The sequence below is a fragment of the Oenanthe melanoleuca genome, chromosome 11 (assembly GCF_029582105.1).
Source record: "Oenanthe melanoleuca isolate GR-GAL-2019-014 chromosome 11, OMel1.0, whole genome shotgun sequence".
NCBI classification, from domain to species: Eukaryota; Metazoa; Chordata; class Aves; order Passeriformes; family Muscicapidae; genus Oenanthe; species Oenanthe melanoleuca.
Window position 1 is genome coordinate 1,244,294 of NC_079345.1, and position 25,451 is coordinate 1,269,744.

A 25,451-nucleotide genomic window follows, 5' to 3' on the forward strand; every position below is an offset into this window, starting at 1 on the left:
AAGCCACTGTCCCTGCAGGCAACCCCTGGGGCTGGCAGCTCAGGTGTGGAGTCAAACAGGGACAAATGTCCACGTATGAAGGTGGGATTTATCAATAGTGCACTGGGGTCACTTAGTGCTGGTGGATGAAGGATGGATAATAAGTCAATAATTATGTGTGATTTGAGTTTATTTATTTCTGGGAAATCATTCCCTGTGAGGGTGGGGAGCTCCTGGCACAGGTGCCCAGGGAAGCTGTGGCTGCCCCTGGATCCCTGGAGTGTTCAAGGCCAGGCTGGACAGGGCTTGGAGCAGCCTGGGACAGTGGAAGGTGTCCCTGCCATGGCAGGGGTGGGACTGGATGGGCTTTAAGGTCCCTTCCAACCCAAATCATTCTGGGATTCTGTGATTCCTGCAAAGGGCTCCTACACAAGGAAACCCTAACTCTGCAGCTCTGGCTCAGCTCAGCCAGGCAGGAAAAATCCAACTTTTAGTGGACATTGTTCATGGATTAGGCTGCAGTGAGCCCAGATCTGCCAGGGACGATCCCTGCGGCTCCTCCTCGGGGGCAGCACGGCCGTGGATGGGGCCACGCCCCCCCAGGTGGGCACTAGGCTGGGTAAAAGCGTTTCAGAAGCTCCTTCTTGTTGACTTTGCCCATCTGGTTGCGTGGGATCTCCTCCACCACGATCAGCTCCGTGGGGATGGCGTAGGGAGCCATGGTGTCCCTGGAAAATCAAATTGCAGCTGTTAGATTGGGACCAGCTGAGCCTCGCCAGGAGCAGCCACAGCCCCACCTGGGACCCCAGGAGCCCATTTAAGCTCAGCCTATCCGGAGATGTGCGGTGGGGTGTTTGTTCCCAGCCTGTCCCTGCGGTCGGGGACAGCGCACAGCGCTGGGCACTGACCCCACGGTGCCGAATCTGCCGAGCCCCGGCCGCGAGCACCCGGCCAGAGGGAGCCGCTAACCCGGAGAGAGCCGCAAAATGCCGCTCTGAAGAGGGACATGTGTCTCCTGCCAGGGAGGGCGAGAACAGCGGCCGGGTGAGGATGAGTGACAGAAAAAATAAAGGGGAGAGACAGGGCGGGAGGAGGGGGCGCTGGGCAGGGAGAGCAGCCGGACCCTGCGGGGCTCTGTGTTCAAGGGCACGGGGGCAGCGTCCCTGTCACAGAGCTGGGGACAGCAGGGCAGTACGGGCACCCCCAGAACAGCCTGGGGGATCCCCAAGGCCACAGAGGGGGGATGAAGGGATCACCAATGTCCCTGGCACGAGATTTAGGGGTGAGCAGCCACCTAAAGCACAGTGAGCATTTCTGCTATGAGGAAAAGCTGAGAGAGTTGGGGGAAAAAGGAAAATTTTTATGAAACTTTTTTATAGGGCCTGGAGCGCTTGAACAAGAGGGAATGGTTTCAAACTGCCAGAGGGCAGGGATGGATGGGATGTCAGAAAGAAATTCTTCCCTGTGAGAGTGGGGACAGGTGCCCAGAGAAGCTGTGGCTGTGCTTGGATCCCTGGCAGTGCCCAAGGCCAGGCTGGATGGGGCTTGGAGCAGCCTGGGGCAGTGGAAGGAGTCCCTGCCGTGGCAGGGGTGGCACTGAATGAGCCTTAAGATCCCTTCATGACTCAGTGATGCTATGGCAGGTCCCTGATGAGGACACTGCTGTCCCTGTGGCCCCAGGGGCTTTACCTGGCCCAGTCCTTCAGGTCCCTCACGGAGAGCATCTGGCCCCGGCGCAGCGTGACCACGGCGCTGACCCGCTGCCCCCACACCACGTCCGGGGCCCCCAGCACTGCCACGTCTGCAGGACAGACACAGGGGCTGCTCAGAGCCTGGCCAGCTCCCGGGGCCCAGCTGGGCACCAGAGGGGGTCAGGTGTGAGGGTGATGGGATGTCAGCACGGGGAAACACCGTGGGCTTCTGTGCTGACACAAGGACAGAGTTTGTCACCGAGGAAAAGGCAGGAAGCTCCATGGTTTGAGAATTTGGGGTCAAGGGGGAGGAGGATGATGTACAGAGTGGTGTGGAGCTGGGGGCACCACTTCTGACCCCTTGCACAAGGGCAGGGCAGATTTAATTACTGCCCCATTCCCAAAATCAGACAGGAGCTGCTGCTGAGTCAGCAGGAAAGGTGGGATTTCAACATCCCCTGGTGGGAGGGAGCCCTTGGGAGCCTCCTGCAGTGCCGAGCAGCGTCCCCAGGCTGTGTGCCTGGGGCACAGACCTGTGATGTGGGGGTGTGTCAGCAGCTGCCGCTCCACCTCCAGCGCGCTGACTTTAAACCCCCCGTTCTTGATGATGTCCACCGAGGTGCGGCCCTTGATCCAGTACACCCCATCCTTGTAGGCTGCTGTGTCTCCTGGAAGACAAACAGCTCCATCAGAGGATTCCCTGGACCCACCTCTGCCTCTCCTGGCACGGGGATGTGGATTCCCACTGATACAAGTCAGGGTTAGATGGGATATTGGGAAGGAATCCTTCCCTGGGAGGGTGCCCAGAGCAGCTGTGGCTGCCCCTGGATCCCTGCAAGTGTCCAAGGCCAGGCTGGACAGGGCTTGGAAAAACCTGGAACAGTGGAAGGTGGAATGAGATGAGCTTTGAGGTCCTTCCAAACAAAGCCATTCTATGATTCCCCCAAAAAAAGGTGGGGAATGACATTGGGAAAATGAACCTGTCCTTCCCACAGGTGTGATCCCATCATCCGCCCAGCCCAGGTACCACAGGATGTGCCAGCAGTGCTGCAGTTTTCACACCCATTTCCAGCTCACCTCTGGCCCTGTGGAGTTTGCATGTGGTGCAGCAAAGGCCCAGAGATTTACACTGTCAAGGCAAGGAAACATCAGGATCAGTCCTGAAAATCCAGGCTGCTCCCCAGAAGAGCTGTGTCCCTGCTCAGCTGGCACCTGCCAAAATCCTGAGCAGCTCAGCCAGGGAATGATTAATTGTTGCTGTATTTATTTGCCTGCCCCTTGGCACTCTGTGGATGTTTGAGGCTGTCTGGAATATTCTGAAGTCAGGGGAAAGTTTGAAACTGGGGCTCTCTGGGTGTTTGGCTGCTTGGAGTGGGAAGGAAGTCGTGGCTGCTGTGATGAGCTGCACCAGCCCCTGTGGTGTGTGACTAACACACAGTGGGACAGGGGACATTCATTAAATGGTGGCACTGGAGAGCCAGGAGCAGGAGAGATGGGGAAAGGAGAGGGAATTCAGCCCTGGGTCAGTGGCACACAGCTCCCAGGCTGTTCTTTGGGAACACAAAGCCCCATTTGCTTTTCCTCTGCCCTGATGGGGCGGATGGTCCTTGTTCTCTCTGCTCCCCACAAACACCATCACTGCTTCCCACACGGATCCCTCCCTTCCACTGGCAGCACAGCACTCTGAGGGGATATGTCACATCATTATTGTGACTGCAGTGAGCTCCTGGGACCAGCTCTGTAATTCCCCCTGTCTCTCCCTTTTCATCTCCTCTCCAGCACCAGGCCCTGGCTGTCACTGCCCACGCTGACAGCCCCGAGTGCTCTGGGGGATGCATCCACTGGGGACAGCCCTGTTACCCTCTGCCCTGCACCATCTGCAGTGGCACATCCAGCTTTGCTTCCCAAGCCAGTGGGGAGCTCCCAGAACAGTGAAAAGGATGCTGAGTGTGCTCAATGACTGTCCCCAGCTGTGCTGTCACTTCCAAAGTGGTGCTGCCCTGAGAGCCCCACCAAGGACTGTGCCAGGGGACACAGGTGAGTCCCTGGCCCACAGCCCTGTGGCAGCAGTGGAGCTGTGCTCCATCCACCCCAGCTGCTCCATCCAGGGGGACCAGCTCAGAGCCACAACCAGCACTCCCTGCCCTCGGCCAGCTGCAGCAGAGAGGGAATTTTGGCTGATGAGGTCTCTGACACCCCCTCTGCCTGCTGGGGCTCTCCCCCAGCCCCTGTCAGGGCAGTGGCTGCCGAGGCCGTGCGAGTTTTGCCGTCACCGCTGCCCTGGGACTCGTTTCAAGATGCTCAGTGGGCATCTGTTCTGTGAAAGGCTCTGCTGAGCTGCATGTTGAGCAGGCTCTGTGCTGGTGGGGGCTGCCCTTTGCTGGAGTTACAGGTTATAGATGTATTTATCCAGTTCAAGGCATAGAATCAGGCAAAGGTTTGGGTTGGAAGGACCTTAAAATTCATCTTGTTCCACCCTGTGTCGTGGGCAGGGACAGCTTCCACTATCCCAGGTTGCTCCAAGTCCTGCCCAGCCTGGCCTTGGGCACTTCCAGGGATGGGGCAGCTCTGGATAAACTGTTCCCACCCCTCAGCACCCTCCCAGTGAGATGCAGGAGACATGTGAAATGGAGACCAACAGAACTCAACCTGCAGAGATTTCTGCCATGAGGTTCTTCAAGCTGCAAAATCCCCATTACAAACACAGGAGGGCCCTTGGGACTCTGCTCTAGTTTGAGCACCTCCTTCACCGAGTGCTGGCACCTCGTGGGGACCAACAGGCTGCTGGAGCTGCTTCCCAGGGTGTGAGAACAAGGAGCCCCTTTGCTCCTCGGGCTGAGCTGCAGGATCAAACCTCACCTGTGTCAACACCCTCACCCACAGGGCAGTTTGTTCCTGGCAAACACAGCACAGTTCCCACATCAAAGGTGCAACCAGCTATTGACCTAGGGAGCACTTTGGCTGGGGGAATGAAACTCTGAGTGGCTTTGGGGAGCTCTGAGATAGCTGAAGTAGCATAAAAAAATGACTTTTTAGGTAAATCAAGTGATTCCAGCCTGGTCTAGATAGCGGGTCAGGAATGTTCTAGGATCTGCTGGACAAACGGGACCCTGGGGCTGTGTGAGCCCAAGATTTCAGCCCTGCACAGAACGATGAGGAGAGCTCAGCAGGCAGGAGGAGCCAGCCTGGGAGCTGTTTGGTCACAGGTGCCACCAGCTCGGGGCCGCGAGGTGCGAGCCGAGCTCCGGCAGCGGGACCCGGGCGGGGCTGCCCCGCACGCACCCGCTCCCCGGGCACAGCTCCAGGGGGACCTGGCGGGCCTTTCCCACCGGAAAGGGAGGCAGGACAGCGCGGACACCCGAGGAGGTGAAGCCCAAGCCCCGCAGCCCAGTGCCACCAGCACAGCGTCGTTCCCATCGAGGGGGTTTGGCTCTCTGCAGCCGTGATGTCCCCCCTGCCTGTCACAGCTCCGGCAGACCAAGTGCTGCACAGCAGAAAATACCAAGAAACAGCAAATCTCCCCTTTGAAAGGCAAATGATTTTGCTGATTATTTCAGCCTGCTGCTCTGGAGGCAGTCAATGCTGGATCAGGAGCTCCAGGGGCCGGAGCGGCGCCAGGGATGCTGGGGAGCTCTTCCCTGCCAGCACAGGATGTGCTGGGAGCACTTTCAAATATTAATTAGACCTTTCTGCTGTTAATGAATCACTCCTGATTTCTGCAAACTCTTGGCTTTCAGATGCTCCACGCAGAGCTCAGGCCAGTGCTCCTCAGAGTGGGGACAGAGAGCAGGAACGTCTCACAGCCACTCCTCCAGGGGACACTGACCTGCAGGGACACAGCAGAGCTCCTCTGGGGACAGTCACCAGTGCCACCCACGGGCAGCCAGCAGAGCTCCTTCAGACCACACAGTGCACCTTGCTCTTCTGGGAACCTTTATTTATTTATTTCTAAACTCCAGGAGGAATTCTCTGCTGTCAGCTGTTCTCCTGCCATGATGATCCCCCATTTCCAGAGGGAAGAGCTGGAGCAGTGCACTCACCCTCCTGCATTCCTGCTGCTCTAGCAAGTGAGCATATGGGGGCAACCAGCAAGTTCCCAGCTGCAAACCCCCGGGAAGCTTGCAGGAAGGCACTTGGAATAATCAGTCTCTGCCCTTCTCTGCTGCCTTTCAGCACAGGATCTCCAAGCACACAGGTCCAGAGGCTGATCAGGCAGGAAGGGAACAGCTGGCAGGACAGTGGTGGGATGAGGAGTGGCCTCACACACCAGGGAGCAGTGGGCAGGAGGTTCTGGATCTCTGCTCCACCCTGGCATTAACTCCTACCTGCCTCCCACTTCCCTGAAATCCCTGCTGATGCTGCTGGTCCATCAGGCTGAGGCAGAGCTCACCCTCTGGCAGTGACACACCTTGCTGATTGGGATTGTGATTTAATTTCCAGGTTTGGTCCAACAGCCCAGGGAGGTGATGAAGACCCTGAGCCCTGATCCTGATCCTCACCACTTGGGAGAGCAGAGCCAAAATCTGGGGGCTCAAACTCCCTTTGCCTGGTGAGGACTTTGTGGGAGCAAGTCTCCAACCCCAGCACCCACATGTGGATGGGGACGTGCAGGGGCCCAGCCAGGGCTTCTGATGGTCCCCCTGACCACAGGGGCAGCCCTGAGCCCCACCTGGCAGGAAGGTTCTCCTCCACCCTCCTCCTTGCAGCACAGTTTTCCTGTTGCAGATCAGCAGCTCCATGTGCCCATCACATTTCTCACATTTCAAGTTTCCCTGCTCTTTCCAGGACAGTTCAGGGTCTCACCACTCTCCCAAACCATGGGAATGATTTTTTTGCAGGTAGCACAGGCACAGTGGGGCTGGGAAGCTGCTGAGTGTGGCACAGCAGTGACATTCCTGTGGTCACTCTGCCTCTCTTCCCATCCCTCTGGCCACAAGCTCCCAGTGCAAAAAGAAATGGTTTGTTGCCATTCCCAGAGACTCCAGTGCTGGAGAAAAGCCACGTGGGGTGGATAAATGATTATGAGGCAAGTGCTAAAGGTTTTTTATAGGAATTGGATAATCCATCCCCCCGTGGCTGGGCTGTGGGACTCTCCGTCATGGACATCCAGCTCTCCCTCCCCCCACGCCATGAAAACTGCAGTGCACAGATCCCCCATCTGCTCACATACATCACACACTTCACTCCAGTTTATTAGCTGGAATAAATCATAAATATTTCATGATCTATCAAGGGCGCTGGGCTCCGGGAAGGCGCAATCCATCACCCGCCGCACCCGGAGCCGCCGCCGTGCCAGCAGCTTTCCAGCCTATTAAACAAGATTGATACACTCTGCCAGCCTGGCTGGGGCATTTATTTATGGAGCACTGCCTCAGGGAGGGCATGGAATGTGTGGGGCAAGCAGGAAAACCCTGGGGCAGAAAAGGCAGAGCCCTCCTCCAAGCGTGTCATGGCAGCGCTGCTGGCATTGCAAGAATCAGGGAATTACTGGGCCTGGAAAAAGCCCTCAAGACTGTCTATTCCACCTGTTCCCAGCACTAACCTGTGGCCCCAGGTGCCACATCCTCATGGTTTTTAAATCCCTGCAGGGATGGAGACTCCAGCTGGACATGAGGGAAGCTCCCCTAGCATCTAAGGCTGTTCACTCTTGTCCTGCTGGTTGTTCCCCAGGAGAAGAGATGGGAGAAAACACCCTGGCAAAGCAAGGTCCAGCTGAAGCAACATCCTGCCTCCAGCAGGGGCCTTCCAGACTGTCCCCAGCCCAGGAATTCCACCTCATCCTCCCAGTGAGACCTCTCTCCAAGCCACATCTCCCTGCAGGACCAACAGCACCCTCAGTGTGAGTCCCTCTGCCTGACCTGGCCTTGGGTGAGCTCCCAAGAGAAGGTGCAGCTCTCAGAGACCTGGAGCCTCTCTGGCACTGCTAGGATTGATTGGAGACATCCCTGCTCCTGAAGGGATCACACCAGCAGTGATGTATGTGCACAGATCTCTTTAATGAAATGCTAAATGATGGGCTGAATAACTGAGCAACTTTAGCTTGATTTATGGCGTGGAAGTGAGGAATGCCTGTCCCTGCTGTCAGCCATCTTGGCTGCCAACAGAGGTCACGAGCACTAATTGTAGCTAATTAACATTAATTAGACTTGGGAAAGACTGGGTCTCCTGTCCCCAGTCATCCCCATCCAGCCCAGCCCTTCAGCACTCACATTCCCTGGAGCCAGGCTGCATTCCCAGGGCTCAGCAGTCAATCCAAATTTAACTGGGATTGTTAATCCCAATTGTTAATCCCAATCCATCTGAAATCACCAATTCCTGCTTCCCCCCTGCTCACACCATCAGGGTGAGACCTGCCAGGCTCCCAGGGTCCCACCTGCTGCTCCCTTTGGAGCCTGTCACAACCTCAGAGTGGCTCTTAGGGGACACTCTGCCCTCACCAGGTCACCTGGGCCAGCAAATGCCTTCCCTGGGCTCACAGGAGGCACTGCCCAAAAATGCTGGGGCTGCTGCAAGGCCCAGCTCCCTCTGTGGAGCACAGAGGGTTTGCAGAGTGCTGTGATCATTAATAAAGCATCACAGGCTCCTGAGGGGGAGAGTTTGAAACTTCCTCAAAAAACCACATGTATATTAATACCACAGCAATTATTGATGAGGAAACCCTCTCCCCAGCAGCTGCCAGGGCTCCCACTCAGTCCCTGGGTGCAGGACAAAGCTTTTCCTGGTGTCCCTGCCCTGCCCTGCCCAGCAGAGCCCCTGGCACCAGGAGGAGGGCTCCTGGATCCAGCTGCTGTCCTGGCACAGGCAGCCCTGGCTGGCAGCAGAACTCCAACCTGCTGCCAAAACCCTCCAGCAGGGCCCAGGGCAGCTCAGCAGCTGCAGCCTGAGATGTGTCCTGTGGTGGGACAGGCAGGTGAGCTCTGTGGGCAGTTCCAGTGGAGTGCACAGGGGAGGATGTGGAGAGGCTGGAGCCCCTCTGCTCTGGGAGAGGAGAAGGGTCCAGGGAGAGCTCAGAGCCTAAAGGGGCTCCAGGAGAGCTGGAGAGGACAAGGGATGGAGGGGCAGGACACAGGGAATGGATTTAAGCTGAAAGGAGTGGGTTTAGATGGGATATCAGGGATAAATCCTTTCCTGTGAGGGTGGCAGGCCCTGGCACAGGTGCCCAGAGCAGCTGTGGATCCCCTGCATCCCTGGCAGTGCCCAAGGGGTTTAGACAGGGTTTGGAGCACCCTGGGACAGTGGAAGATGTCCCTGCCCATGACAGGGGTGGGATGGGTGAGCTTTAAGGTTCTCCCAAGCCAAACCATTCTGGGATTCTGTGAAACTCCATCCCAGAGCCTCCTCCAGGCCCAGAGCAGGCTCTGCTTCAGCCCCAGGAATGAAGAGCCCTGCTCTGGCCTGGGGATCCTGCTGGCCACAAAGGGACCATCCAAAGACAGACTCCTGAGGAGGCACTGGCTGCTGCCTCGCCTCTCCCACACCAACATCCAAGAGCAACCCATGGCTGCCCCTGGCCACGGAGGCAGAGCAGGATTTGGCCACCCATGTGAAATTTACTGGCTCCTGAGAAGGGGAATCAGTGCACTGGAAGGGAATCTCTGTTTGCTCCCACACCTTGCCACAAGCACAGCCAGGAGCAGCAGCAGCAGGTGGGTGTGCAGCACCCTCTATTTACACAAACTGCCAAGTGGATTTGTAGCTCAGGGCCACCCTCCCCTCCTCCCTGTCCTGCCCTCACCAGCTGGAAGGCAGTGAGGGGCACAGACCCTCTGAGTGCCCCTGTGGCTGCTCCAAGGGATGCAGAGCTCCTTGCTCTGGATTGGGGCAGGGATGGGGATTGTATCACAGCTCAGAGCTGCTCTGCAGCCCTTTCTGTGCCTCCACATGGAGCTGTGCCAGGCAGCTTTAGGCTGGATTTTAGGGAAAGGTTCTTCCCCTAGAGGTGCTGGCACTGCCCAGGCTCCCCAGGGAATGGGCACAGCCCCGAGGCTGCCAGAGCTCCAGGAGAGTTTGGGTGCCCAGGGTGGGATGGTTGGGTGTCTGTGCAGGGCCAGGATTTGTACCTGGATGTACAAATCCTCCCTTCCAGCTGAGAATATTCCATGATTGATCTGGGGAAGGCATTGGGTCATGTGCAAGCTGCCTGCTCCCAGCCAGCACGAGGATAAAAGAAAATCAGGAATAAAAACCAAGAAAGCCCCAGCCTGGAATGAATTCCTGTCATGCTCTCTAAGAGGGAACTTTGTATTCCAGAGGAGCAGTGCTGAGCCTGCTGTCAGAGCCACGCTGGGAGAAAGGGCAAAGCCCTGCTGAGATGAAAGAATGGGAAGCACTGGAACAGCCTCCCCTGGCATTTACACCTGGAAAAAAAATAAATCACTCAAGGGCATCTGACAAAGAGCTGTGCTAATAAGGCTCTGTGTGGCTGAGAGGGACGTGGAGCAGTGCCAGGAGTGCTGGCAGCAGCTCAGGCACCTGGGAAAGGAAAGGGGCAGGGAAGGGCAGCCTGGCTGAGCCCTGTGAGCCTGGGCTGAGCTCTGCCCTCCTGCTTCAGCCAGGGCACAGAGGGACTTGGCACCTGCCTCTGGGCAGCCCAGGACTGCAGCTCCCCTTGTCTCAGCTGATCTATCAGAGATTCCTCCCCCTCACACTCGTGTTTTCCAGAGGCTCCTCAAATTTACTGCACCTCTCAGGCAGGGTGAGAAGTCAGGGTGATGCTCACTGACTCTCCTGGCTTGTCTGCACATCCTATTTCCTTCACCATCCAAATTCCCCCCTGCACAGCCCTGCCCTGGCTCATTCCACCACACAGACCTTTCCCTGCTCCCAGGAGGATTTTTCTCCCTGTCTGAGCACGGGGAGAAGGCAGGGCAGTGTTTAGGTGTTACCCTCTGGTGTCAGTGTCCCCCTGGGGCAGGGACAGCACCATCCACTGCATCCCTTCTCCAGCCCATCCCTCCCCACCTCCTGCAATCCCACTGGGCAGGTTTGGCTCCCAAACAGAGCCAGGTCTGCCCTGCTGTTCTGGGGCTGCTGCAGGTGCTCCCTGCTCCAGCCTTGGCCCAGGCTGGCACGGGGCACCCTCACACAGCCTGTGCCAGCCAAGCCCTGGGCATGCAGCCAGGAGAGGACAGCACCAAATGGGAGCTCAGCCTTGGCAGAGCCTGGCAGCTCCTCAGGTCCTGCCTGCCCTTGGCAGAGGTGCTGCTCCTCATTCTTATCTCATTTCTTCAGCTCTGCATGGCCAGGAGCCTCTCCAAGGCCCCAGAACCGAGGGACAGGAGCAGATGAACACTCCCCAGGCTGCATGTCCTGCTCCAGTGCAAACCTGTGCATAAACCAGGCAAACCTGGAAGGTTTCTGCAAACCAGGCAGCCAAGAGTTGGGAGGCTCAGCCCTCACTGGCAGGAACCCATGGGTGACTGATGTGACACAAGCAGGCTGAGCATCTCCAGCCTGAGTTACTGCAGATGGGTTTGCCCAGAGGACCAGCCAGAAAAGAAAATGGGTAAGTAAAAATGAAAAACGCTTCTTTTTTTCACATTAGCATTTAAATATTTATGGAAATCCCTGCAGACAACGAGACGAAAAAGAAAACTCAGAGTAATAAATAAATCAATGCTCCAAGGTGTGGCTGCACAGCTGAATGGGGCTGGTGGAGCTTTGAAGAGTGTGGTAACAAAAAATAATGATAATAATAAAAACATTAGAGCAGATCCCTCTGCTCCCTGCAGCCACTGAGGGACGATCAAACCTTAGCAAAAGGCAAAATATTTTTTTTTTTTTTCCATGCAGTGATCTGGGGCCTGGCCTTGGACACTCCCAGGGATGCAGGGGCAGCCACAGCTTCTCTGGGCACCTGTCCCAGGGGCTCAGCACCCTCCTAGGGAAGGATTCCTCCCTAAATCCCTGAAATGGGATGGAATTGAGTAAGATGAGATGGGAAGAAGGATTCCCAGCAGTCAGGGGCTCCTTCCAGGCTCTCCCTCCAGGCTGTGAGGGCAGCACTGCTGAGAGCTCCAGGGGCAAAAGCAGGCACAGGACAAGAGGGAAGAGGCTGGATTTTGGGGCTGCAGGTGCCTGCTGTTCCCTCTGACTCTCAGCTGGGGAGCAGTTGCTCCATGCCTCTGGAAAGGAGCCTCAGGGCAGCAGAGGTTCCCAAAGAAGGGAAGGGTTGGCATCCAAGATGTTTGATATGACGAGAGCAGAGCTTTGGAGAGTAAACAAATTCTGTGCCAAAAGCTGCTCTCATTTACAGCTACAAAAATCCCAAGTCACTCTGAACTGCTGAAAACATCAGTTTCACCAGCAGTCAGGGAAATGGAATCACAGAATCAGGGAATCACAGAATGTTTTGGGTTGGAGGGGTCCTTAAAGCTCCTCTCCCTCCACCCCTCCTGTGTCCTGGTGACCCCAAGACCTCCAGGCAAACCTGGAAATATGGAATCCTCAAGGAGAAGGAATAAATACTCCAGCAGGAAGCAGAAAAAGGGACTTTGCTCTCCAAAGTGTTTGAAGTGTGTGTGTAAGGAACCTCTGGGGGTGATAAAGGCTGATACACCAGAAGATATTCCAACTTGATGTTTTTAATTTTAGGAACACTTCTTAAATGAGGGCTGGGTGGATGGGAGCCCAGCACATGCCTGGTCTGGCTTCTGCTCCTGCAGCAGAATGTTTGGGGTGCACCTGGCATTTTTGGGGGTGTCCTTCCATGGCTCTTGTGGGAAGCTGGGTCCCAGCTCTGAGCTGACTCCAAAGGAAGCTCCTCCAGGCAGGAGCCCCCCTCCATCCTGTGGGCTCACATAATTTCAGCACATTGCAATTAAGGAATCATTTCTTTAAAAATAGAATTTGCATTAGCTGGATTTGTGAGTAGGAAAGCCACTGCAAACAAACAGAGAACCTGCAGATTAAGATGCTAATTAGATGCATTTCTATTTATAATCTGCCTTGATCAGCCTCAAGTATTTTCTCTTTCAGGTGTCTGTGCTCCACCCACGGATGTGAGCAATTCCCCTGGCAGGGAAACACCTGCTGGTCCCTGGGGACAGCCAAGCACTGGGAACAGCCAGTGCCAAAGGGATGGGGCTGCATCCTTGTCCTCAGGGAGAGCCCCAGAGGAGGGAAGAGCTGTGCCTGGCCAAGGATAACAAACACCACAAACACCACATTGCTCTGTGCTGGAAAACTGCAGCAAGCTTTGCCTTTCCACCAGAAGGGGTGGGAATCACAGAATTGTGGAATTAGCTGGAAAAAAATCTTCAGGATCATCAAGTCCAGCTGCACCACCACTGTGGTCATCACTGATAATGACCCCAGGTGTCACAGCCATGTTTTCTGAACACTTCCAGGGATGGGGACTCCACCACTGCCCTCCCCATGAAGAAATTCCCCCTTTATCCAACCTAAACCTTCTCTAAGGCCACTTTGTTTTATTTTGTTCCCCCCCTGGCTGTCCCCTCCGGTCAGGGAGTTGTGCAGAGCCAGAAGGGCCCCCCTGAGCTCCCTCAGCCTCCCCAGTCGTGATGGGGCTGGACCTGATGGCCTGGAAAGGTCCTTCCCCACCCAAACTATTCCATGATTCTATGGAATCTCCAAGAGCCAGGGCTGGGAGTGGCAGGGATCTGCAGCTGGTGTCAGCTGGGGAGTGGAGAGCTCAGCCTGCAAATGACACAGAGACACCAGAGAGTCACTGGGATCATCCCCTGGGCTGGGACTCACAGCTGCAGCAAGAGCATGTTCCATCTTTGGAGCAAGCTGGGAATTCAGTGCTGAGTGGGATGCTCCCAGCTAAGCCAGGGCTTGTCCCTGGTGCTTGGATTTGTAATCACAGTGGAAAAACAACTTCTTTTTGTTGTTCTTGCCATTGTTGTTGGGAATTTTTTGTTTTATTTTGTTTTCCCTGGAGTTTCCTCTTTCACTGCAGAATATCCAGAAGGAATAAAGAGACACCAGGTTCACTCTGTTCTCCCTCTAAAGCCTTAACAGGAGAAGTGTTTTGGGCCATAGGATTTATTATGAATGGGGTTCAGGGGCATTTGTGACCTGTGCAAAAGGGTCCAGCAAAAATTCACTGATAAACCAAGATTTAACAATGTGAAAAACAGCTCCAGGGTTGTGGGTTTTTTTTAAAATGCAGCTCAAAGAAAGAAATTTAAAAGATATGAGTCATCATTCCGAAATGTGCATCAAACAAGTTAAATAACTCTTACTTTCTTAACGACATATTAATCAAAGTGCATTGATTCTTGAATCAGATTCTACTCCCAACAAGCTCTCTATCTTCTCCATCCTGATGCATGCATTAAGAGAGTTTTATTCTGACAGATACAATATAGCAATCAATAAAATCTTATTATATGGAGCAGAGATACATGGATTTGTTGCAGGATTTATGCACTACTTTCAAACCCAGCACTATTTCATGTCTCAGCCTTAACCTGTAATTGAAAATAAATCTCCCTGAATACACCAGATTCTAATTTTCTGGATGTATGGGCAAATATGAATGGGAGCTGCCCTTCCCTTGGGGAGCTGGCTGCTCTTGGGTGGTGTCACTGCCCTGGCAGATCCCTCTGGAGACACCCTGGATGGAGGGATGGATGATGGAGGGATGATGGATAAATGGATGATGGAGGGGTGGACAGACCCACAGAAGCTGCTCTTCCTCTGCTGCATTTCTCCAGTTCCCAAGGTTTGATTTTGCACACAAGATCATGGGATGGTTTGGGTTAAAAGGGACATTGTCCCAGGTTGCTCCAAAACCCATCCTTGGACACTTCCAGGGATCCAGGAGCAGCCACAGTTTCTCTGGGCACCCTGTGCTCATGTTAAAAAATGTTTTCCTTCCCTGTTTTCTGCTCTCCTCCCCTCTCAGCAGCAGGTGAGTGTTTGGAGGCTGCCCCTCACCTGGCAGGGCTGGCACAGCTGGGGAGGCTCAGCAGGGACAGCAGCCAGATGCCCACAGGCATTTCTGCTCTGGCCTCCAAGGGCTCAGTGCCACTTGGATGTATGACAGCAGGTGGAAAGCCAGCAGTCTCCCTGGAAATGGCTAGAGGGGACTTGGATCTAAGCAGCTCTGTCAACAGCGTTAATACAATAAAAATAATCAAATTCACTCGGATGGAAATGAGAGATGGAGGGACTGGCAGCCAGCAGCACAAATCCCAGAATAAAGAGGATGAGAGCAACAGCACATCCCCTCTGCACCCCCAGGAGTTCAGAGGCTTCTCAGAAGAGCCATGATCTTGAATTCATCAAAGTCACTGAGATTTTTTCCCTTTTTTTTCGACAGGGAGCAACCTGGGGTAGTGGAAGGTTCCCTGCCCATGGCAGGGGGTGGGATGGGAAGAGCTTTAAGGTCTCTTCCCATCCAAACCATCCCATAATTCTGTGAAACCCCAGCCCTGAGGGACCTGGCCACCAGCTGCAGGCTGTAGGTCAGTGGTGGGGACACCCCAAGGGCTGGCAGTGAGCAGAATGCTGCATGGAGCTGGGAATGGCACTGCTGGGGTTTGGGAACACTGTGTGCTGCATTCAGCCCCACCTGTAAAACTCACCTGGCTGGCCTGGAAGTGGCAGATACTGGGAATTACAGCCTGGCAGTGGCCAGGATTCACCTCTATTGGATCCTGCCAGTTTGGTTTTGGCTCCAGGGATAATTCCCCCCTCCAGATCCAATCCCTGTGACAGGACACAACCCCTTCCTTCCCTCAAGGGTTTTTTACCACCACAGGACACTTGCCACCTCTGAGTGATCTCCAGAGGCTGCTGATGAGGCTGGGGCAGGCAGGGTGAGGATGGGGCCATGGGATTGCTCCTGGCACTGCTGGATAAATGAGGCTTGGGAAAAACCCAGTGGCATCGAGCTGATATCCATGAGAGACAGAGCAGGAGGCAGGAGGGGAAAGGACCTGGGGGTAGGGATGGGGAAGGGAGCTCAAGCCTCCTGCCTGAGGGAAGGGGGACATCAGGGAGTCACCTGGCTGCTGGGGGGGTTCTCCAAGCACCCTGAACCCCCACTCCTGTCCCTGCTCCCCTCCCTTGCTTCCAGCTCTGAGCTTTGCTCGGCTGGCGAAGGGGTTAAGTTTAATTTATACTGATTCCTATTTAATATCATTCTCTCCCCGTAGGAGCCGGCAGCTGTGAGCTGATTGTAGTCCCTCATTATGCAGTCTGTATCACTAATGGCCTGTGACAAAGGCATGCCATCTTCCCGGCCTCACCCCCGAGAGCCAATTAAACACACATACTCCCTTCCTGTTTGCGGCGCATTACAATGAAATTAAACTGAATTTCAAAATCATTTTCTCCTAAAGACATCTCTTTGCAATAATTAATGCACGCTATTCCTTTGCAGCTGAAATATTCATCAGGAGTGTTGACTAAAAAAATGTTGAGAGCTGATTGCCCTGCACCCCACGTGAGGGCTGGTGATGCTCGGTGGTACCCGGCTGGCTTGGGGACTGGTGGTGACACTGCTGCCAGAGTGAGCTCTGCTTCAGGACAACAATTAGAATAAATCACAGCTTCTCCAGGAGCCATCAATAAATCAGGTTACACAGAAGGCATCAGAAATCCAGCCTGACTCCTGCCACCACAGCACTGCTAACACACAGCAACCAGGGGAATGGGGAAATCAGAGCTGTGGTATCAGGGAATCAGAGAATCCCAAAATCACTGAGGTTGGAAAAGACCTCCAAGGTCATCAAGCTGCATCTGATCCCCACCTGGTCACCCAGCCCAGAGCACTGAGTGCCACATCCAGGCATTTCCTGGACAACTCCAGGGATGGGGACTCCAGCATCCCCCTGGGCAGTCCCTGCCAGCGAAGAAATTCCTGCTGATGTCCCACCCGAGCCTCCCCTGGCACAGCCTGAGGCCATTTCCTCAAATCGTGGCAGCCTGGAAGGAGAGCCCAACCCCCTCTGGGTGCACCCTCCTCTCAGGGGGGTTGGAGCTGGTAATTAATGATTCTGTGACACAATCCCTGTGGAAATTGAGACAAATCCCACCTGCCTGCAAAGCTGAAATCCCAGGAAAACATCCAGCAGTGCTATTTCATGCTCAGGAGTGAAGTCCCCGTGACTTGGCAACACAAAGCCCCTTGCCCAGGCAGTGTGTGGAAGCACCTGCAGCCTGGCAGCCCCAGCCCCAGGCTCTCCAGCCGTGCAGAGGCAGAGGTGCTGCCCCAGCCCCGTGCAGGCACTCTGCTCTGTACCTGTTCTGAACCATCCGTCGGGCGTGAAGGCGTCGGCCGTTTCCTTGGCTCGGTTCCAGTACTCACGGAACACGGACGGGCCCTTCACCAGCAGCTCCCCCTCCTGCCCCTCCAGGCCTGGGGTCACCTAGGACAGCACACAGTGAGTGCAATTCCCTGTCACCTGTCCCCCAGCAGCACGGGGACAGCGTGCAGGGTGACACACAGGAGCCACACCGTGGGTTTGCCAAGCTCCAGCACACCCTGCCCACCCACAGCAGCTCTCTCCCCAGGTGAGGGGGCTCCTCCAGGTGCTTCTGATATTCCAAAGCACTGAAATAAGCATCTGTGTTATATCCTGGAACTGTAGGACAGGGTGAGGCATTCCAGCTGGGAGAGAGGTCACCCATGCAGATGTGCAGGAGCACTCTTGGGGATGGGATGGGATGGTCCTTTCTGACCCTTCCAGGGATCCAGGGGCAGCCACAGCTTCTCTGGGCACCCTGTGCCACCCTCACAGCCAGGAATTCCTTCCCAAAATCCCACCTAAACCCATTCTCTGTCAGTTGAAACCCACAACCAAGGTGTGCAAAGGCTCTGCTGGGATGGAAGGTGCTGTGGGATGTGCCTGCTCCATCCCTCCCTGGAGAACAGCTCAGTTACAGGAATTCCAGGCCACTTTCCCAGGCACTTGTGCTGCTGCAATGGCCAGGATCCATCTGGGACCCCAAATATCAGCAGTGCCAGAAACAGGGCCACGAGGGAAACTGTAATAGCAGTGCTGGAGTGCCAGGCAGTCCCAGGGCAAGGCAGGCTCTCTGCTTCCCTAATGGAAAACGCTTAGAAAACTGCTTCTCAGGCATCATTTTAAAGCATTTTCTTCCTGATGTCCTGTCCTGGAGGATGGGGTGACAAGGGGATCTCTGCACACACAGCCCAGGCTCCCAGAGCCCTTGGCTGGGGATCAATTCCCTGCCTGGAAGGAAAAGTCGTTAATGCCAATGAATGAAAGGAATTTCTCTGAGTGAGGGCAAGGTGGGGATGGGGCTGGCTGAGTTCTCCCCACGGGGCTGAAAGATGGAGCTGAAGTTCAGACTATCCATGAGAGAAACCTGAGGTCTGGAGGGCCTGGAGCAAAACTCCACACCTGCAGCAGCAAAGGGCACAAAGAGGCACAAAAAGGGCACAATGGGCAAAAAGGGGACAAGAAGCACAAAGCCTCCATGCACAAGGTGGAGGGACATGGTGGGTGACACAGGGACCAGCAGGGTTGGTTTCAGGGCTCTCAGGGGCTGTCTGGAGTTTTGTGATGCAGCTCTTTCTTCTGAACTCCTTTTCCTGCTGGTCCAGCTGTGGCATCACAAAACAAGCAGCTCCCCTGAGCAGTGTCCTGGTGTTCAGGCTCCTTCCCTCTCCCCAAAAGGGCTGGGGAGGGGGTGGCAGAGGTAAAAACCTGCCAACAGTTCCCTGAGCTTCACCTACACACCCTGCCAGGCTTTGGCTCCTTCTTGGCAGTGCTGAGCACAAGAAGAGCTGTAAATCTGTCTGCTCCAAACCCCTCCAGCCCCATCCTGGATTGCACAGTGCCAGGTCCCTGCACAGCCCCAGGGATCAATCCTGCCCAGTGTTTACCTGCACAGTGCCATGTCTGGTGTGAATCAAGCCTTGAACCTGCTCCAAAGCTCTTGTCATATCAACTCCAATTTTGGCAGCAGCTCAAGCCACATCTTATCTTGAGCAGAGCCCCTTGGCAGCAGGCACCTCCCTGTTGTGTAATTTAATGATGTTATGGCTGGCTTGCAAACAGTAAAACAGAGAGGCTGTGACGTTATCTTAATAGGATTTTGCTTGCTGCACTCGGGATGTCACCAGCTCTGCTCCCCAGCGTGGCACAGGGGCACAAACCCCCCACAGCAGCAATCCAAACCCAAAGCTCATGGCATTTATCTCCTCCAAGGCTCGTGGCTGACCCCTCTGCAGTCCCAGGTGCAGCACTGCTGGGGTGGTTCTTTCCTTTCCCTTTCCCTTTCCTTTCCCTTCCTTTCCTTTCCTTTCCTTTCCTTTCCTTTCCTTTCCTTTCCTTTCCTTTCCTTTCCTTTCCTTTCCTTTCCTTTCCTTTCCTTTCCTTTCCTTTCCTTTCCTTTCCTTTCCTTTCCTTTCCTTTCCTTTCCTTTCCTTTCCTTTCCTTTCCTTTCCTTTCCTTTCCTTTCCTTTCCTTTCCTTTCCTTTCCTTTCCTTTCCTTTCCTTTCCTTTCCTTTCCTTTCCTTTCCTTTCCTTTCCTTTCCTTTCCTTTCCTTTCCTTTCCTTTCCTTTCCTTTCCTTTCCTTTCCTTTCCTTTCCTTTCCTTTCCTTTCCTTTCCTTTCCTTTCCTTTCCTTTCCTTTCCTTTCCTTTCCTTTCCTTTCCTTTCCTTTCCTTTCCTTTCCCCCTCGTGGCTCAGGAGCAGCTGCTGCAGGCATCACATTGCTGAGTGCACAGATCTCCCCCTCTCCCAGTGCCTTTTTTGATATTTCAATGCTTTCCAGCAAGTTTAACACCCAGGCACAGCATGGCCCTGAAGGTTGTTTGAGAGCTCCCTGCTCTAAACCCAGTGGAGCTGGACCAGGCTCACGAGATAAGATTCCATTTTCTGCACATGGAAATAAAAGATTGTAATAAATCCTTTGAAGGCCTAAATCTGGGTGATTAGAAAATGCATATTTCCCCTCTTCCCATTCTCTTTTTGCCTCTTTATTAGGAGGGTGGTTTGTAAAGAGCTGGGAATCCCTGCCTGGCACTGGGCCTGGGATTTGTTCAAAGTTTGTTTTCCTGTGGTTTCTGCCCCATGCTCCTCTGGGAGCCCCTAATGGACTCTAATGGAGTTAGGGAAGGCTCAGAGCAGCCTGTCCTTCTCTGGGAAGCAGGGAAGGCACACTGGGTTCCTAAGCAGGAACATGTGGGAGACACAGAGGGGAAGCTGGAAGGTGAGGCTGGAGGAGGTGGGATCATGTTCTAGGGCTGGGGACTGGTAGGAAGACAGAATTTTAGGATAAAACCCAAATACCTTCAGTTGCAAAGAGGTTTTAGAGAGATCCCTTCAACTCTACAAGGTGCCTCCTTCCCCCTTCAAATACTGACAGTCATGGAAGTGTTGGAAAGCACTTCAAAGTTTATCCAGTGCCACCCCTGCCATGGCAGGGACACCTTCACTGTCCCAGGTGCTCCAAGCCCTGTCCTGGGGCACTGCAGGGATCCAGGGGATCCACAGCTGCTCTGGGCAAGTGTCAGGGCCTTGCAGCCTCACAGGGAAGGACTTTCCCCTGATCTAAGCCCACCCCCTTGCTGTTTAAAGCCATTCCCTGTGTCCTGTCCCTCCATCCCTTGTCCCCAGTCCCTCTCCAGCTCTCCTGGGGTCCCTTCAGCCCCTGAACCCTTTGGGCTCTCCCTGGAGCTTTCTCCTGCACAGGACCTGCAGCTGGTTTTGCTGAGCTCCTTTCCTGGGGGAGCACCAAAGGCACCAGAGCATTATCTCTCAGCAAGGACCCCAGAAGGGACCTTGTAACTCCACGAAACAAAAACATTTTGATTTGTAGGAGGACAGAAATGTTTCTGCAGCCCTGCCTCCTCCCTGTTGTGCTGCTCAGCTTGGAAGTGCTTGGCATTTTTCCCCACCTTGTAAATAAATGATTACTGTGATCAAAATAATTAAGCAACTGAGCCCTTAAGTGACTAATAGAAGACAATAATTTATGTATGTGAGGTTTATGGAAGTGACAGAGCCCTTCCACCTCTTCTGCCAGAAAAGTAACTTTTTCCTGGTGTCTGTTGGGCTTTTTTTTAACAAACCAGAGCACAGGAAATGATACAACAAAACCTGAAGGACTGATCCAGCTCTGTCCTGCACCCCAAGGCAGGGCCACACTGGAATGGATGTCCTAGGGCTGGGAGGTTTGTTAGAGCATTACCAAATTCCCAGGCAATCTGAACTTTCCTGCACATCCCTAATTAAAAATTCCCTGCTAAGTTGCCTGTTTTTGTAAAGGCATTATCGTTCCTCAGAGCTCTGTGTCCTGCAGCATCCACACAAGCCTGGCAGGAGGCAATTTAGACACAGAACAATTTTCCTCCTGCTGGAAAAAGGCAGATTTCTGCTCCTCAGGGACACAGCACAGAGAGAGTGAGGAAAAAAATAAAACCCCAACCTAAAAACCCCAAGCTCAGGCTGTAATCTGCAAGGCCACATTTCACATCTGTTTTTGCAATGTTAACTTTTATAAAAAGGGCTGGGAATAACACAATCTTTTCATTTTGGAGAGTTATAAATTTAAAAGCAAGGCTGGTGCACAGTGGAGCTGGAACACTGGAACTTATTTTCAAACAACCCAACCCTCTACTTACAGCAAACATTGCTCCACTGAAAACAAAAGTGATTGTCTATATTTTTAGGCAATACTGATTTTTTTAAGTTACCAGCCTGATCAGCTCCAGATGATCCCAAAAGCATGACAGACAACAAGCCAAATCTGGGAGAGGTCAGTCCTCCCTGCAGTTGTTCCATGGATACAGAACTTCTTGATCTGTTTTAACACCATAAATTAAATGTGTAGCACTATTGCAGAGATGCCAACAGCTCTCCAGGCTGCTGGTCTCACCCCTCTCTGGATAACAAATGAGGTGAGATGTCAGCACAGCTCCCCAGGCTCCCCTAGGGGAAGGCTCCTCGTGCCATCCTGGGCCAGGGCAGGCAGGGAAGCACCAGGACTCAATCAGTGACAAATCTTTGGTCTGGTTTCCATCAGGCTGCCCTGAAAGTGCAGTTTGGGAGGCTGTGATGAGCTGGGGCTGCACACACAGCCCCTGGACAGAGACAGCTCCTGCTCTCCAGCACCTCCCCACCACATCCACAACACCCCAAATCCTCCCTCACAACAAAGAGGAATATTCCAGTGGAAAGAGGAGATAAGCTTCATCCTTCCAACCCAATGGAAGAATAAAATAACAATAAAGAGATTCACAGAGATGCTCAGGGTGCTGAGACAAAGGTGAGCCCAAAGAATTTTTCACATTTGTGAAAAAAGGGTCAAGAAATCTTCTTGATAGATGGATAGAACCTCCATGTGCAAGGAAATATTCTGGAATCAAGGCTGTCCCTGTGGTGAGAAGAGTTTTCAGCTGAGAAACAGGGGGACATGATGCAACCTCTGCCTCCACTTTTACTACCAGGAAGAAATAAAATAGAGCTATGGCCACAAATTAAAAAAATAATAAATCAGAGGCCAGACAGAAAGAAGGAAGGAGATATAAATATATCTGAGAATGGAATCAATGCCCAAGTTGAGTAAGGAACTGCATGTGATCAATGAGAAGCAGCTAAAATGTTTATACAGGAACAAAAGCAGCCTGGGCAACAGAGTGGAGACTCTTGAATTACTTGGGCAGGACACAAAGAGGATCCTGAGGAGATGAAATATGGCCAAAAAAAAAGAAAAAGATAAGTGGAACATACACAAGTGCAGTGTCCAGCACTGTGAGGGCTTTGGAAGGAGGTTTTGGAAGAAATGGAAAATGGGAATAAATGCAGAGTGTTTTTATCAAAGGTGGATTGTGCCAGAAATCCTGAGGGTTGGGGTGCAGATAGAAGAAAAGCTGCAGATCTAATCCAGACTGCCTTCAACAACACATTCCCCACACTGCCTGATGGAATGGATGGAGCTGAGGAAAAGCTCCTCGTGGGAGATGGAATGGGGATGCTGGAGGTCAAGTTCACCACTGAGGTACCAATACATGAGGGTGGGATGGAGCAGGAATGAGAAAACCTGTGAAAAACTGGAGGAGAGCTGATCTGAGGTGCAGGAGCACTGAGGACAGAGAAAGAACTAGGCTGAGGTGTGAATGGGATAAAGGAGCAATACAAGAGTTCCTCTGGTTGCTCCTCTGGGACAGAACCCCAGGTGGTCACATCCTGGCCATCCCCAGGAGAGCCAGGCACGGGGGGCACTGCCCATCTCCAGAGGAGAGCCAGTGCAGCCTCACCAGCTGCTATGGGATGAGCAGAATCCCACAGGGACACACGTGCCAAGCACCCAGACCCTCACAGGGGTGTGCCCAGTGCCCCAAAACAGCCCTGGCAGCTCAGCTGGCACCACCCCACGGGTGCTGCAGAGAGGTGGGGCTGCTCCTGGTCCCTCCATGGGGACATCAAGGACCAAGGGCTGCAGCCACAACCAGGGTGACAATGCCAGCTGCCCCAGCCCCACAGAGGAGCTGGCAACCAGCAGCAAGCTGGGAGCAGATGGCACAGCCACGGGGGCACGGGGAGGAGGGGACAGAGATGCTGGTGGCTCTGGGGAGGGACAGCCTGCATATGGATAAAGGAGATCATGACAACCTTTGGGAGGGGGGGGAAGCCCTTGGCACATCATCCTCCTGCTGCCAGCTCCTGCTCCACACGAGGAACTGCTCACCATAAAAGCCCTGGCTGCAGCCCTGCCTTGGCTACAGCTGTGAAGCCATTTAGCTATTGATAGCCCCCCATTGTCAGCACTAGGGCTGGGCTTTGGTGAGAGACAGCAATTTGGGAAAGATGAAAAAGGGAAAAAAAAAAAGAGAAATCCAACAAAAATGACAACCCAAAAAAACCCAACAAACAAACAAGTAAAGGAGAGAGACAATACCCAACAGCTTGCAGGGTTTCCAGGCCTCTGCCAGCTGGGAAGCTGAGCATATGAAATATGCATTGCACTGAACAAAGCAAACTGAAATGTTCAGAGCTGGGGAGCTGTAACCCTTTCCTGGGCACCAGAGTCACAGGGAGAGCTGCCAAAAATTCAGGGGAAAACACCCCAGGGGAAGAAGCACTCGGGGCAGTGGGTGAGGACCATGGGGCTCAGCAGGAATGGGGAAGGTGGAAAGCTGAGGAGCTGCTCTGGATGCCATGGCTCTGGAGCAGGGTGGGGGTGACTCGAAGCAGCAGAGCTGTGCTGTCCCTGACACCCATTTCCACAGCTCTGCTCCCCAGTGATGCTGGAGGAGGAGGAGGAGAAGCCCTTCTGCCAGGAGTCCAGGGCAGCATCTCTCCAGGGATAGCTCTGCACAGGCAGGAGGTGGGGACACTGCCAGAGCTCGTGTTCATCCCAAATCTCTGCAGAACCTGTGGGGTGGTGCCCACTGAGCTGCCAGGGCTGTTTTGGGGGGCTGGGCTCCCCTGGGCTGTGAGGGTCTGGGTACTTGGCACATGTATCCCTGTGGGATTCTCCTCATCCATCCAGGTATCCCATAACAGCTGGTGAGACTGCAGCTGGCTCTCCTCTGGAGATGGGAATGTGCCCCTTGTGCCTGTGAGTGCCATGGGACTGTCACAGGTGTCCCCAGGCTGCTGTGCACCCCTGGCTGGAACAGACAGAGCAGCCAGGGCAGCTGGCAGGCTGCAGCACCTCCTCTGGGGCTGGCAAAGGTCAGGACCCGACCTGAGCCATGTGGCTCCGGGGGGAAACCAGCACAGTGGCTGAAAAGCTGAGCCAGTGAGAAGAACAGAGCACAGAGCTGCTGAGATGAGACTGAAGGGCTGAAGGAAAGGAACCAGCACTCCAATCAAGGCACGGGAGGAAAGGCAGGCAAGAACAGAGATCCAGCAAACTTCCAGCTAAGTAGATTATTGATCTTCAGGGTGTGCCAGGAACCAGCTTTGCAAATTACAGCAGTCCCCTGCTGCAAGCTCAGGCAGTTATGGGATGGCAGAGCAGGAACAGTCCCCAGCTCCCTGCTCCTCCCCAGCTCCTGTTTGATCACACGTGTCCAAAGGGCACTGGCACCCAAGGAAAGGCAGGGATGGCCCAGCAGGGATGGTGTTAGTGGGGAAGAACAGCCTGGGGAGAGCCTGCTGTGCAGGGAGCAGGGTGGGAGCTCAGGCTGACCCTGAGAGGCTGCACAGAGAGGCAGCCTCTGCTCTCTGCTTGCTGCACTCTGCTCTCTGCTCTCTCCTCTCTGCTCTGTGCACTCTGCTCTCTCCTCTCTGCTCTCAGCTCTCTCCTCTCTGCTCCCTGCTCCCTGGTCTCTGCTCTCTCCTCTCTGCTCCCTGCTCCCTGGTCTCTGCTCTCTCCTCTCTGCTCTCTCCTCTCTGCTCTCTGCTCTCTGCTTGCTGCTCTCTCCTCTGGGCACTCTGCTCTCTCCTCTCTCCTCTCAGCTCTCTCCTCTCTGCTCTCTCCTCTCTCCTCTTTGCTCTCTCCTCTCAGCTCTCTCCTCTCTGCTCTCTGCTCTCTCCTCTCTCCTCTCAGCTCTCTCCTCTCTCCTCCCTGCTCTCTGCTCTCTCCTCTCTCCTCTCTGCTCTCTCCTCTCTCCTCTCTGCTCTCTCCTCTCTGCTCTCTCAGCTCTCTGCTTTCTGCGGGGACGCCCTGCAGGCACAGCCGAGGTGTGAACGCCTCTCCCATCGCCCTGACAATGCCTCAGCCCCGCACAGAGATCACCTGCTCTCCCGGGAGGAGAGATGGCTCAGAGCCCAGCTCCTGCCAGCGTGCTCAGCATCCCCCTGCACCAGCCCCAGAGCTTGAATTATGGAATCATGGAATATCCTGAGCTGGGAGGGACCCCAAGGATCATTGATCCAACCC

At 54.2% G+C, this 25,451-nt stretch overlaps 1 protein-coding gene across 2 annotated transcripts in view; it reads right to left on the reverse strand.

The window, feature by feature from the left end:
- Nucleotides 1–151: 151 nt before the first annotated feature.
- Nucleotides 152–25,451, reverse strand: part of ACSF3 (acyl-CoA synthetase family member 3) — a 50,008-nt gene continuing 24,708 nt past the window's right edge. For both annotated transcript variants that reach the window (XM_056500902.1, XM_056500903.1), the window contains exons 7-10: nucleotides 16,888–17,014; nucleotides 2,204–2,338; nucleotides 1,669–1,780; nucleotides 152–707 (exon numbers count right to left, since the gene is read on the reverse strand). In XM_056500902.1, the coding sequence (XP_056356877.1) occupies nucleotides 590–707; nucleotides 1,669–1,780; nucleotides 2,204–2,338; nucleotides 16,888–17,014 (492 nt within the window). In that variant the 3' untranslated portion in view covers nucleotides 152–589. The remainder of the gene's footprint in view (nucleotides 708–1,668; nucleotides 1,781–2,203; nucleotides 2,339–16,887; nucleotides 17,015–25,451) is intronic.